This window comes from Melospiza melodia, chromosome 5, assembly GCF_035770615.1.
Source record: "Melospiza melodia melodia isolate bMelMel2 chromosome 5, bMelMel2.pri, whole genome shotgun sequence".
NCBI classification, from domain to species: Eukaryota; Metazoa; Chordata; class Aves; order Passeriformes; family Passerellidae; genus Melospiza; species Melospiza melodia.
This window is the reverse complement of record NC_086198.1, coordinates 82,129,224-82,142,441: the sequence shown is the minus strand read 5'-3', so window position 1 is coordinate 82,142,441 and position 13,218 is coordinate 82,129,224. Positions and strand designations below refer to the sequence as shown.

General features: G+C 44.8%; 1 protein-coding gene and 2 long non-coding RNA genes across 5 annotated transcripts in view; 2 read left to right on the top strand and 1 right to left on the bottom strand.

The window, feature by feature from the left end:
• Positions 1–11,427, bottom strand: part of CPEB2 (cytoplasmic polyadenylation element binding protein 2) — a 51,424-nt gene extending 39,997 nt beyond the window's left edge. Inside the window, exons 1-3 of one of the 3 annotated variants that reach the window (XM_063157656.1) lie at positions 11,371–11,427; positions 9,527–10,577; positions 6,570–6,848 (exon numbers count right to left, since the gene is read on the bottom strand). In XM_063157656.1, coding sequence (XP_063013726.1) covers positions 6,570–6,848; positions 9,527–10,099 — 852 coding nt within the window. In that variant the 5' untranslated portion in view covers positions 10,100–10,577; positions 11,371–11,427. Of the gene's footprint in view, positions 1–6,569; positions 6,849–9,526; positions 10,806–11,370 lie in introns of those variants that run through there. The other 2 variants (XM_063157654.1, XM_063157653.1) reach the window with 2 other exon arrangements.
• Positions 3,123–4,059, top strand: LOC134418798 (uncharacterized). Its single transcript, XR_010027857.1, has 3 exons — positions 3,123–3,182; positions 3,263–3,313; positions 4,016–4,059. It is a non-coding gene; the product is annotated as an uncharacterized LOC134418798 (long non-coding RNA).
• LOC134418797 (uncharacterized) overlaps positions 9,583–13,218 on the top strand; it is a 109,730-nt gene continuing 106,094 nt past the window's right edge. The window contains exon 1 of the long non-coding RNA XR_010027856.1: positions 9,583–9,657. This is a non-coding gene — a long non-coding RNA (uncharacterized LOC134418797). The remainder of the gene's footprint in view (positions 9,658–13,218) is intronic.

The window sequence follows — 13,218 nt, the reverse complement described above, 5'->3', positions numbered from 1 at the left end:
TTCTCAGACTATTTTTTTAACTTTTAACTGTCTAAATGTTTGACTCCTGCTTGATCTACCTTTCCCGTACTAGAATCACAACTGCAGACTGAGGGATATGGTTAAGTAAAATATCATCTATGAAGGAAAGTTTACAGAAGATGGTAGTTATTTTAGGAACAGGAAAAGCACAAAGTATCCTTCCCACAGAATACAGGTGCTAGAAGGAGCTTTTGATAATGCCATGCAAAGTACACCCAAAGAGATGCATTTGAGAAGTAGTCCCCAAGCCATGCATCTGAATATGCATAAATGGAGAAGGGCAGCTTTCTCTGAAGAGCAAGTTTCAGTACTAAACTCATGAACAAATAGGTTTTTTTGTCACATTCTGCTTAGGACTTCTATATGTATCTGTGCAATCTATGCAAAGATTATCCTGTCTGAACATTTGCAGAAAATGCAATCACATCTCTAAGCTTATAAATTTTCACTTATGCATAAAGCAAATACAAGAACCAAAGCTATTGAGAGGTGAATAATTTTGCTTATTTGGAACCACAATCACTACTTCATAGCTAAGAAGCTTGACACCTTTGAATTTTGGAAACATGCTTTAAACTACTGATTTGTGGGACTACTTGAAGTAAAAAAATGGAATGCTAACATAGGTATTAAAATCTGTAAATGGTAGTATCTTTAAGGAATGATCTTTACATGTCTCTTCATATTCTAAAGAAATGTAGCACCATGAGATAGGAGCTGAAGGAGAAAGTCATAAAGTTTATAGTCATTTCAAGTATGGTCTTACTTGGCTGCAAGAAGGACTCCAACTTTGACCTTGATGAATTAACTGAGTTTGTTAAAAGCTAAATTAAAGAAGTCTTTTTAAAACAGCTTCCCCCACTAAAATATTAACAAATTTCATTTTTTTCACCTTAAACCTGACCCCTGAATAAAAATGTGCTTTAAGACTAGAAAGTGACAGGTGATTTAGTAATAAAGTATCTATCTACACCTTAAAAAGTACCTGAATATAGCATTCATTGTTAATGCTAGCAGTAATAACAATTCCCACATATATTCTAAAATACCTCTACTAAGCTCTAAATTTCAAGTCATTCTCATTTTATTGAGGATATACTATAATCATAAGCCCCTGCTGAAACCATAACTAGTGTGAATGAGAAACTAAATATGAAAACCTATTGGAACCATTTTAGCTCTATAAAAAAGGAGGAAGACTTCAAAGTCAACATAGAAAATTGCTTGGTTACTTTGCACAGTGTCATTAGTGGTAAAGATGAACTAAAGATGTCTGGCAGACATCTGTGAATGGCCAACCTGACAGCAAAGTGTTTGAAGTTAAAATGACACCATCAGCTACATAACTAAATTGAGCCTAAAACGCACCAAGAACGGGTCCTGTGGTGAAGACACACCCACTTCCCAGCTACAGAAGCATTTAAAAATTAACAAAAAATCCCAATACTGGAGTACTTCAACTCAAGAATATGTCTTCATCACCTGGGAACAACCAGACACCAGACTATGTAGATGATTAAAGTCTTGGCAACCTTGACTTACGTGGCAAATCTAGAAAATTTGCATATTGATAATTTCAATGAAATATTCAAAGGGACATTTAGATATTTGAAAGAGAAGTTGTTATTCAAATTTTGAGTTTCTCACACCCTTGCCCCACATCTAGAAATATCTATACAGTCTTGAGTACTTAAGTGCAAATACATCAGCACATATAGCAAATGTACTTTTGGATGGATCTTAGGTGAGAAATTCATTTTAACTCAGAACAAGGTGAGATAAAATACCCATCATATACTCACTCCTTTACTATCATGGCTGTGAAATATCTTGTTGAATTTTTCTAACTCTGATTTTGTATTGCATTGATAGAATGAGCTGTTTAACTCAAGAAAATTTAAATAGCAGCAGGAAAGTCTTATATCATATGAAGTCATAAAAACATCTGCATGGTAAGACCTACAAACTTCCCACTAATTGATTGCTTTGAATGGCTAATCTGTGCAGCTCCTATACTATTTATTCAAAGGTTGTGATCCTGAAGTTAAAAGCATGGCCACAGACCGCTTTCCCCAGTTAGAGATATCCCCAGTATGGTCCTCAAACACAAATACCTGGTTGTGTGTGATATTTTAATCAGTCCCAGGTAATCAATCCACTGCATTAAAAACCCTGAAACTGTTCTGTTCCAGCATAGCCTCAGTAAAAACAAACTGGTAAAGCCTGTTTGTTTAGTGTTTGGACAATTACATTACTCTGAAAAGTAAGAAAATTCTGCAGGTAGATAATCTCAAACCTTCAAGTTTAACATCAGCTGCCAAACACTCAACACCTTTGAAAAAATTGGCCACATTTACTAGTCTAAACATGGCATTAGGAAAGCAACTTTAAAAACTTGCTTTTCACCTAATATTCACTGGTATGTGTATCATTTAGATTAGCTATTGATATGATGTAGAAATGATACTAGAATTATCACATTGAAAATTTGAAATTTTCCAAATGGAAGTGATTCTAAGGCAGAAGAACATGACAGCTGCTTAAATTATCTAAAACTAACACCTGTTGTGACACAACATTAAACCTCATTTTGTTTTTCATGTGATTTGCTTCCTTTGAAAACTTGAGCACATTTCAAAAAGAAATAGAAAAAGAAACAAAGATCTGCATTTGTGCAAGATACTGCCTCACCATACCAATCCCCAGCTGGAGAGCTATGTTTAAACACAGAATAAGAACACTCAGCTTTCAGGACCATGAACATTACACACTGTTTGTCTGAACAAACAGGAAGGACAAATCAAGGTGAAAACCACCCAGAAACATGGTGTATTTCCTTAATTCAAAAGGGACATAGAAATTAGATTCATGTTCATAGAATGCAGTGTTTTTTACTATAATGAAAGTAGTCAAACACTGATATGTAGTATTAAATATTTTTAACAGGTTTTAGTAAAACTATTTGCATGACAGCAAGAAAAACTAAGCTTGCAATCAAAATAGAGTTAGCAGAAACTGCAATTCTCAAAAAAAAAAGTAAAAAGTTAGAATAGTTAATCATTTTCCTCATACATGCAGTTTAAATCAAAAAAGTGGATATACAAAACATGATCTCTGTCCTTGGGTTTCATCCACAGATATGTCTGCAGCATGTTTTTCGGGTAAAAACACCTGCATAGAAGTTTAGAAATATATTTTCAGCTTTGTACCCTATAACCGGGCCTTTTTTTTTTTTCTTTAGGTCAGGGAATAAAAGAGACTATTCATATCATCTGACTTCCTGAAATGCAATGTAAGTGCCTAAAGTGGAATCCCAGGGGCTGCATAAGGTCAGTGGTGGCAGGTATGTTCTTCTAGAGAATTAGATTATCTAAATAAGGAACCTAGATTCTCTCTAAGGACAGAGAAATAGGCCCCTCAATTAAATGCTTAACATTCAGGGTGCCAATACTTGACAAGATTTCTAACTGTCCCTTTAATGATTCAAGTCCAAGGCAACAACCCTTCCCCATATGAAGTACAATGGTGGAAACAGGATGGCTGAACTTAAACACAATTACATCTACAGGTTTTATGTTTATGAAAGAATTGTATTTGATGCAGTTTGTATTAGCTTAAAATCCTGAGAAAGGCAGAAAAGCTTCTAACAGTGAGGCACATAAGAAAAACTTGCTCAATTTGCTCTATATGCTCAATTTGCTCATGTTCAAATCAGTGTTGCCGTGATGTTTAATTATTTTTTACTTAAAACCAAAACAAACTGCTGAACTTTTAAAAAATCCTAAGAGATGTCTTCCAAAACTTCTGGAACTAATGTGGCCATTGAGAACTCAACTTCATATGGGGTATGTTTCAGTTTAACTAAAAAGTAGAGAAATGTGCCTTCATCCCTACAAGCAATACTCATAATAGTTCACTCATTTATCATCAATGACATTCATTGTCACTGGTATATTAAGTTTAATGTCAAGAAATGGTTTTTTTTTTTCATCAGAACTGATGCCAGCTCTATTCTGGGACCCACCCAGCAATGCAAACACCAAAGAATAAAGAAGTTTGATGGAAGGGCAAAGCTTTGAATTTGCATACAATTCCCCTGTGGTTTATCACGTTTGCCTAAGGTACATGTTTTTTCAAAAAATGGATGAGCAGCTAATGTACTGAATGCTATCCAGACTTTGGAAAAATATATAGCATTTTTAAAAAATGGTAGCTGAATATTGAAGATTACACAAAGTCCCTGAGAGCACTGGCTTTTCTAAGTCAGTTTTTAAATAGCTAATTTTGAGCAAGCTGAAGTTTGGAAGAGTGGTGCTTTGTCCCCTCCACTACAAAATTATTACAGCAGTTAGCCCAAAGAAAAAGGAATTCTGCTGAACTGTGAGCGATGCAGTATGAATCCCAACACTAGCAAGCACACTAAGATGTGTTTGCTCTGTGGAAGCTTGGAAGAGATAGGTATCTTCTACATGCACATAAATGCTTTTGCGCTAGACTTTCCAAACAGCACCAAATTTAATTTGTACTAATTTTTTAGTATTTTCTGAAATTGCTACTGTATCTTTAAGAACTCACAATCTAAATACCACAGCCTTTTATGGAAGGAGACAAGCACAGTACAAATCAGCAAGATGGGTGTTTGACAGCATTGCAATTGCCAACAAGTCCTGATGAAAAGAAGCACGAGCTCTAAGCTCCATTTAACTTTTTCATTATGACTTGCAAAATGTAACAGTCATCACAAGGAATTAATCATATAACAATAGTGTACTAACTGAAAAATAAGAACATGACAGTGTAGCAAAATAATTTATGGAAACATATAGTGTTTCCACAATTGCAGTAGATAACATTGCAACCCTTCAAAGAGGTTTATTTTTACTGTGTTCTGCAACTATGACTTTATACATGTCAGGGAGATTTAAGCATAGACAGACCAACAGCATAAATATAGCCAAACAGGCCTACTTAATTGGTAGTCTGGTGCTCATAGGTGTAACCAAGAATTAAGAATGCCCAACTTCTTATTCTGACATTATGCCTCAAAAAAACCCGCCAACTCCTACACACAAACATTAAGATATTATAAAATTATATTGCAAGGATTTCTTTCCTAGCTTATTAGGCAGGAATTATTTAGACGATAGCCTAAACGCAGAAGATGCCTGTTTAGACATAAAGTGAGTTCATCAATGCTCAAAAACTGCTGTAGAAGCTCCTGAATGTTCAAAGTATTGGTCACCTGGGCCTGTAAGGCATAGTGGATGAGCAAATACATTCACAACCTGTGTGTTCAGCCATGTATGAAGTCTGGTGTTTATGTCACAGCAGTTGCAATGTATGATGGCATTAATATTTTTATATCTGTTCCTCGGGTTAACATCTTCGGGACAGATTTCAGTATTTACGTTCTACTATTTTTGCTGCCCTGCACTGCAAAGCATTATCTATCTGTAATCTGTTTTCCTTAATAGAACACAATTCCTGAAGAATACACATTTTCCCCCCAACCTTTCTACCCACACAAAAGGTAATTCAACTACGATATTCCAGCTAGCAAGGCTATTTAATGGAATCTGTCTTGACAGTATCAGGTCCAAGGGTGTGTTTCAGCAGAAATTTGGCACATGCAAAAATCAGGTAAGCTTCGAAAACACTGCAAGTATCAAGTGCACCTGAATAGTGTCAGGACATGGCCTCCTGTGCCAAATTCACCAGAAAAATGGCATGAAAACCCAGAACTCTAAAGGCAAATCCAGCCCAAAGAAGCACCTTTTGCCTCCAGTTCAGCTGCTTAAGCATTAGATTGCCATTTACGCAATTACAGCTCAAATGTGGTCACAGTTATGACAAATGAAGGGCCTCTGCTAACAGGGAACAACTCGATTATTATAGGGAAGAATGGGAAAAATAACACTTTACCAAGAGATTACTGAGGGTGGAGTTAACTGATTTAAAGTCACATGAGATGTCACTGGCAAAATTCAGAAGGTGAATTCAGATCTTTAGTTCTAAGATACATCCTTCCATTTAACACTTCTAAATCACAGGGCCTCCAGACAAAACAAAACATAAAAGGTGCTACCATGTGGAGGAAAAAATCTTGCTGACACATAAATATCAGCCTAGAATACCAGTGAAAGACAAACATGTCAAAGACCTGAAAACCATCTACAAAAGTAGGAAAACGTAAGTAGAAGGATAAAGCAAACAAAAAATACCCTGAGGTTGATAGGGAATTTTAAGAATATGAGCATTACCATGGGCAGAAAATATTGCTGGATTAAACATACTATGTTTTATTGCTTCATCAGTGCCTACAGCTTGCATGTTTTTTGACAATCAATATTCTCATTCAACTGTGAGAATCATATATTGCTGAACACACTCAACACGTGGGGATTAATTGCAATTTAAGACTAAAAATCATACAGAAACAATTTTCAAACCAAGTATCAGGACTGCAACCACTTTTTAGTTCTCATTTGAAATGAATGAAGTAAAAATGCTATGCAAGACCATGAACACAGCAGGTATACCATCCTTACCTGCAAAGGAAGGAGAGTATTACTGTTGGTGTCAGTTCGGAAAACATTATCTTCAATCCACGATTTTGGTGTCAGTGATGGAGTAGAGCGAGTAAATTTAGGAGGAGCTATGACATTACCAGAAAAGGGCTTCTTCAAAGGAGAGATCTGGTTCATAGTTCCTGGAATTCCCATGGTTCCAGTTCTACGATGGTCTCTGCCATGCATTCCTCCCCAGGATATATTTCCTGTGCTCCAGCCGCTGCTCTGATTGCTCCAGGGTGACTGCTTCAGAAGAGGCTAAAAAGGAAAGATTCATTTCTATTATTCTAAAAATACTTGAAATTATTTTCTACTTAAAAAAACTCAAACCCCAAAACAACCAACCACCAAGTAAGCAATGTACAGAGATTTCTATAAACCACTCTCTTCTGATAACATGTAAATTAGCTACTGAAGCAAGGAAGAAAACACAGCTTCATTTAAAAAAAAAAGTCATTCCAACTCCCTCATATGTCTCCCCAAAAAATGCTGCAGTACTTGTGCAGGCAATTTTGATTATAATTTTTATCATTATTATCATTTTAGCAAGTGGTAGCACTTTTAAAGCTATGCAGAAGAAAAATTTCAGGGTGTAAAATGAACTTTCAAAAAACCCTGAAACCCGTTTTTGTCATACATTACTTGTTATTATATGATCAGATCGCCGCAAAAGTAATATTGAAGAATTTTCAAATATATAAATTAAAATTGAAGAATTTTCAAATATATAAATTAAAATCATTATTAAAATAGTATTTCTGTTTCTACTCAATGAGTAGTAGTATTTCACTACAGTGAGTAGAAATTTGAAAATTAAAATTCAAATGGCAGATTTAATTCCCCCCACTCCAGTATTTTGAATATCATTGTCTCAGTATTACCATATAAGAGCAAAAAGAGCACTGACTACTGTACAGAGAATCTGTTTGAAGGAGCTATCTGAACATTTCCATTAAAATGCATTATTCTGAAGCCACTGCTCAAATGTTTCTGGAGTAATGAATGGAATAATTTCTGGAGTAATGAATCTGTGGGATTCAGCAGTGTACTCTAGAATTTTTTTGATGATTTCTTCTCCTATCCAGATCTGGTGTACCTTACAGCTTCCTAAATGCACTTTTAAGTGCACTATATTCTGTGATATGAAATGGAAGCAGTTTTTAGAAAGACAATTTTTAAATGATTAAGTTTTTATTTGTAAGATAAAACTTCTGCTAAAAAGTGACCTATAGTGGTTGTCATGTTACCAAGAGGTAGATCCACTAAGCATGACAGACAGTGAAGAACTGTTTTTATCTTTAGTAGTCTCAAATCTGACTGTTCTTGGAAACGCTTTTCCTCCAACATAGAAATGCAGTGGGGGTGTGTGTCATGATTCTAAATTCAGTTCTGTGAAGTGAAAACACAGTACTTTTATCTCTAAGCTTAGCTGCAAGCAACCCTCAACCTGCATTCTAATAACTTAAAAATTTAAAGCATGTCGATATGTTATGTATCAGGTAAAAAAGAACTTTCTGAGGACAGAAAGATAAAATTGTAACAACACCTCCACCACCCTCACCCCCAGAAAACAAACAAAAAAACCCACTAAAGCCATTCTTGGTCAAGTGATCAGGAAAACATCCTATTCTATATAATTATAGATAATTACGTTGTAAAACTTGAATACTTGCGTTGGAATTTTGGGAGAGGCAGGCACTCTATTGTGAAACAAACCTTCAGAGATAATGCCAAATGTTAACAAGCCTCTAATATTGCCAGCTATGCTGTCATGGCCCTGTTTAAGTATACCCACAAGTTGTAAGTGAGAGAAAATTCCTGTACACCTCACTGTTGGAGAATTGCTTGGAATTTGTTTGAAGAAGGTTATTATAAATGTTAAGGACAACCAGCTCCTAATCATAATGCATCGTAATGAATTCTTCAACAGGCATGCAATGTGAGACTCCAGTTCTGATACAAATGAATCTCTACTGATTAAATCTGACTGGATTTAATACTAGAATGAAAAAAAAATTAAGATGAGGCCTATGTAACTTTACCTTTTCATAAATAAGCAAATTATTGAAGTAAAATGGGCTTCTAATGCAACAGCTAGTAATATTAACACGGATTTGCTTCTCACTGATTTCTTATAATATTCTGTTCCAGGAAGAAATGTAAACTTCCATTTCAACAAGGGATTGTTAAACCCCTCGAATAAAATCGGACTAAAACCGGCAACAGAACTTGAAACACTGCGCTGTCCTCAGATCCACACTCAAGCAATGTCAGTCAAAAGCCCTGGAAAGGCAGCACGGCGTCAACTTTCGCATGTGACCCCGCTCTGGCGACCCGCGCCCGTCCGCCCGAGGGCCGGCCCGCGCCTGGGCAAGGGGCTGCCGGGGGGCGGCGCCGGCCGGAGCTGTCACACTCATTGTTCGGGGACACCGCGCCCGCCAAGGGCGACTCGGGGGGACAAGGGGGGCGTTTTCACGGCGGAACTCCCAGACACCAACAGAAGCGGTTGGGCTCTGGTTTTTTTTAAGCGCAAACCCTCTTTTCTCGTTCCGAGTAAATCCCCGGCGTCCCTCAGGAGGCGACGGCGCACCAAGGAGGGCAAGAAGAGCACCCCGGCACCTGCCACCCGGAACGGGCGGGGAGAGCGGCCGGCAGTGGGGCGGCTGCTGTCCACAGACCCCTCCGGGCCGACCCCTCCGGCCGCTCGGCGCCGCACCGGGCAGGGGGCGCAGGTGCCCTCCCTCCCTCCGGGCCGGCCCCGCCCTGCCGCCGCGGTCCCGCCGGGCTGTCACCGCCGCGCAGCCTCGCCCGGCGACGGCGAGAGCGGAGCCGCCGGGCTCCCGCAGCCGGCCGACCGAGGGCAGCGGAGCCTCCGTCCCTTCCCCGCGTCCCCCTTCCTCGCCCCGGGGCTCCCCGCCGCGGCCGCCGCCCGGTACCTGGTGGTGGTTGTAGGAGTTTCTCTGCTGCAGGAAGGCGGCGGCGGCGGCCGCCGCCTGGTGTTGGTGCTGGAGCTGGGGGCTCACAGGGGATCTCCGGTTCTGCTGTTGCTGTTGCTGCTGCTGCTGAGGTAAATTCATTTGCGGCGGCGGCGGGGGGGCGGCGGCCGAGAAGGGGCTGCTGAAGGGCCCGGCGCAGGGGTTGTGAGGAGACACCGGCGAGAAGCTCTGGAAGAAAGCGGGGTTGATCGATGACGGGATCCCCGGGTAGAAGCTGGTCTCGGACTCCGGGCTCGGGGGTGGCATCGCGCTGATTTGCCCGCCGCCGCCGCTGGAGACCGGAGGCTGCTGCGTCTGCTGCGGAGGCGGCGAAGAGGTCTGCACCGACCAGGGGGTGCCGAAGCCGGGCAGCGGCGGAGGAGGAGGGGAAGCCGCCGAGGAGGAGCCGCCCCCGCTCTGGTGATGGGGGCTGGGGATCTCCGGGCTCTGCAGGCTGCTGAAGCCAGAGCCGAGCCCGCCGGGCAGGAGGTTCCCGGGGCTGCCCAGTAAGTGGCTGTTCGGGGGGGACTCCATGGGGGGCAGCTTGGCTCTCGCCTGCAGATGAGGAGACGAAGGCGGATTCACGCAGGAGGCGGCGGCCACCCCCACATTGGGGTCCGCGGACGCCGATCCCCCCGAGCAGGAAGGGGCGAGCCGCTCCAAACCCCCCCTGTCCGCGCCGCCCTGGTGCTCGGCGGGGCCGACGGGCCGGTGGTGCGAGTGATCCCCCGTCCGCGGCGGCTCCGGGGGCTGAGCGCTGAGGAGCTGGAGCTGCTGCTGTTGCCTGTGCTCCTGCTGCTGGTACTTGTCAGTGGGGTGGCTGAACTGCTGCTGCTGCTGCTGAGGGGGGTGGTGATGATAGTCTGGGGGGTGGTGGTTATTCAGGGGGTGGCTGCTGCCGAGCTGGGCTGGGCTGCTGAGCTGCTGCTTAAACTCTTTCCTCTTCTGGCTCAGCTGAGGAGGCGGCGGCTGTGGTTGCTGCGCTTGCTGCTTGTTTAAATCCTGGTGGGGGCTGAGACAGGGTTTAAAGTCAGAGGAGGGGTGGCCGAGAGGGGGGTGTCCCGACGCGGGGCTGCTGCCCAGCCTCTCGCAGCCTGGCTGCTGCTGCTGTGTCACCCCCAAGAGCAGCTCATCCTGCATGTTTTGATGATGCGCAGCAGCGACGGCTGAGGGGAAACAGGGAGGGCAGCGGCGACCCGGCTGCCGGACGAACCGGCTACAGTGGGCGGCCAGGGGCAGGAGGAATGAGGCGAGGCGGCTGCGGCCGCTCCGGGGAGGGGAAGGACCCGGCGGTGGGCAGGGGCTGAGGTGGCCGTCTGCGGGAGCTCCCCTGACACCGGCTCGGCGCAGAGGTGAACCCCTACCTCGGCACACTAAAGAGACAAAGATAATTAATAATCTTTGTGGCGAAGTGTTGGGGGGCGGGGGTAGAGTTTAAACACCCGCCTATCGCAAACCACTATGTAAGTCCCAAAATAGCTTATTTATAGAATAAAGCTCTCTTCTTTCCCATCAACGCCACTGTACTGCTTTAAAAATATTGCAGCTTTTTGATACAAGCCCATTTTATCAGAGATTTCTCCTTCTTTTTCGTTTACTGGGACCCCTGGTAAGGCGGCCCTTCCTGCCTGCAGTCGCACCCACAGGGATCCACTAGATCAGGAATTCGCCCGGACAGGTCACTGCCCCCGGACAGAAACTTCTCCGTCCGACCCCCCCAGCCGCCACACCGCACCGCAGGGGGACAGCGGGGCATTCCCGGGCCTGGCACTGGTGGGGAGGGAAGGAGGGGAGGCCGCCGGTACCTCCACAGGGCAGGCGACCCGGTCTCCTCAGCGAAGCTCCCGCCGCCCCCAGCCGCCCCCGCCCCGCTGCCGGCTTGGAGCCGCCGCGGCGCCCTTAAGAGCGCCGGAACATCCGTCACACTGACGTCACGGGCACCGCCCCAGCCCGGCGGACCCTGGTAATGAGCCTGCGGGCCTGCCCCACCATGAATAATGCATCAGGCCGGGAGCCCGCCCCCCTGGCGCCGACGGGCCGGGTGGGTGCTACCACTTCAGCCAGAGGGAGGTGTCAGCCGTGTGGGCCACTTGGGCACGGAAGGTTCTCGTTGGGCTTTGGCGACCTTTCTATCATCAAGCGAGAAACACCTGAAATAAAGAGATTTTATTTCGTTTTGCGGCAGCGGCTGCGATCGGCTTTTATCCCAACAGACTGGGCAGGGGCAGCCGTGACGCCGCTTTCTCCTGCCGCCCGTGATCCCGCCAGGCGCTCACTGGGGGCGGGCGCGAGCGGGATCGCTCCGCCCCTTCGCCTCGCGCGTCGCTCATTTGCATTGACGCACGACCACGCGCCACGGGCGGGGCGGGGGGTGGAGCGCGAGCGCGGCGACACGAGATGGGCCGGGTGTCAAAGCCCCGCCCAGCCGCGGGCCGGCCCCGCCCCCCCGAGCGCGGATGCGGGGTGCGGGATTGTCCCTGTGGGATCGGGGTGGGGGATTGTCCCTGTCCCTGGGGGTTCGGGATTGTCCCTGGTCCCTGTGGGATCGGGGTGCGGGATTGTCCCTGTCCGTGTGGGATCCGGGTGCGGGATTGTCCCTGTCCGTGTGGGATCGGGGTGCGGGATTGTCCCTGTGGGATCGGGGTGCGCCATGTGCCCGTGTCCCTCTAAGATCGGGGCGCGCCGTGTGCCCCTCTGGGATCGAGGTGCGGGACTGTCGCTGTCCCTATCTCTGTCCCTGTGCCGTGCGGCGCTGCAGCGTCCAGAGCCCCCGCGAAATGTGTGCTCGTCACCCCCTGCTCGCCACACACACGGGGCCTGGCACAAACCTTGTTTGTTGGGTACCTCGGAAACGCACGGGAGCTCGGGCGGAACCCGTGCTGGGGTGTGGTGGCGCGGGGTGGTGGCTTCTGAGGTATTCCAGTATCAAAGGTGGGGTTTTACCCTTTCCGTACAGTGGAAGCACAGTTCTTGGCAGCTGTTCAATGCAAACAAATAAACAGTTTGGCACGTACAGATGTAACGTTGATGTCAATGTATATGTCCCTGAAAAGACTAAAACCAGCGGCCTCTCTTTGTGCTCTGGGAAGGCTGTAGCTCAGCAGTGAGAGAATTCATACAGGGCTCTTGAATGTGTGAGTACTTGGGGAAAGTGTCATTATGTGCTTGACCTGTTGAACTTTTCTCCAGGCATCTGTCCATGCCCACTATCAGTGACTGGATAGCTGCATTCCTCCTGCCCCATGGACCTTTGGTCTGAGCTGGTGTAACAATTATTTCTTCTTAAGTCTGAATATATTTTCTATATGCATATAAAACATAGAAGGGGGAAAAATTGTTTAAGTATTTCCAGTCATCTCTGATGTTGTTGTGAACGTGTGGATATGTATTGGAGAATCCATACTATCTTGCAGGGTTAATATGTAAATGCATTTGTTGCATCAAAGAATAACTGATACGTGTTTATCTTTGCTGTATTATGGCACAGCACTCCAGAATTACTTGTTATGTTGGTATTTGTTTCAAGAACTTGGCAGTCTTACGAGGGCTAAAAAATCCAGAGGGCAGACCAAGGCCTTAGGGATGGTTGCATGCTGAGTAAATGTTACAGGCCAAGGACTGGCTCCTCTCGGAGGAGTGAATTGCTTCACAGC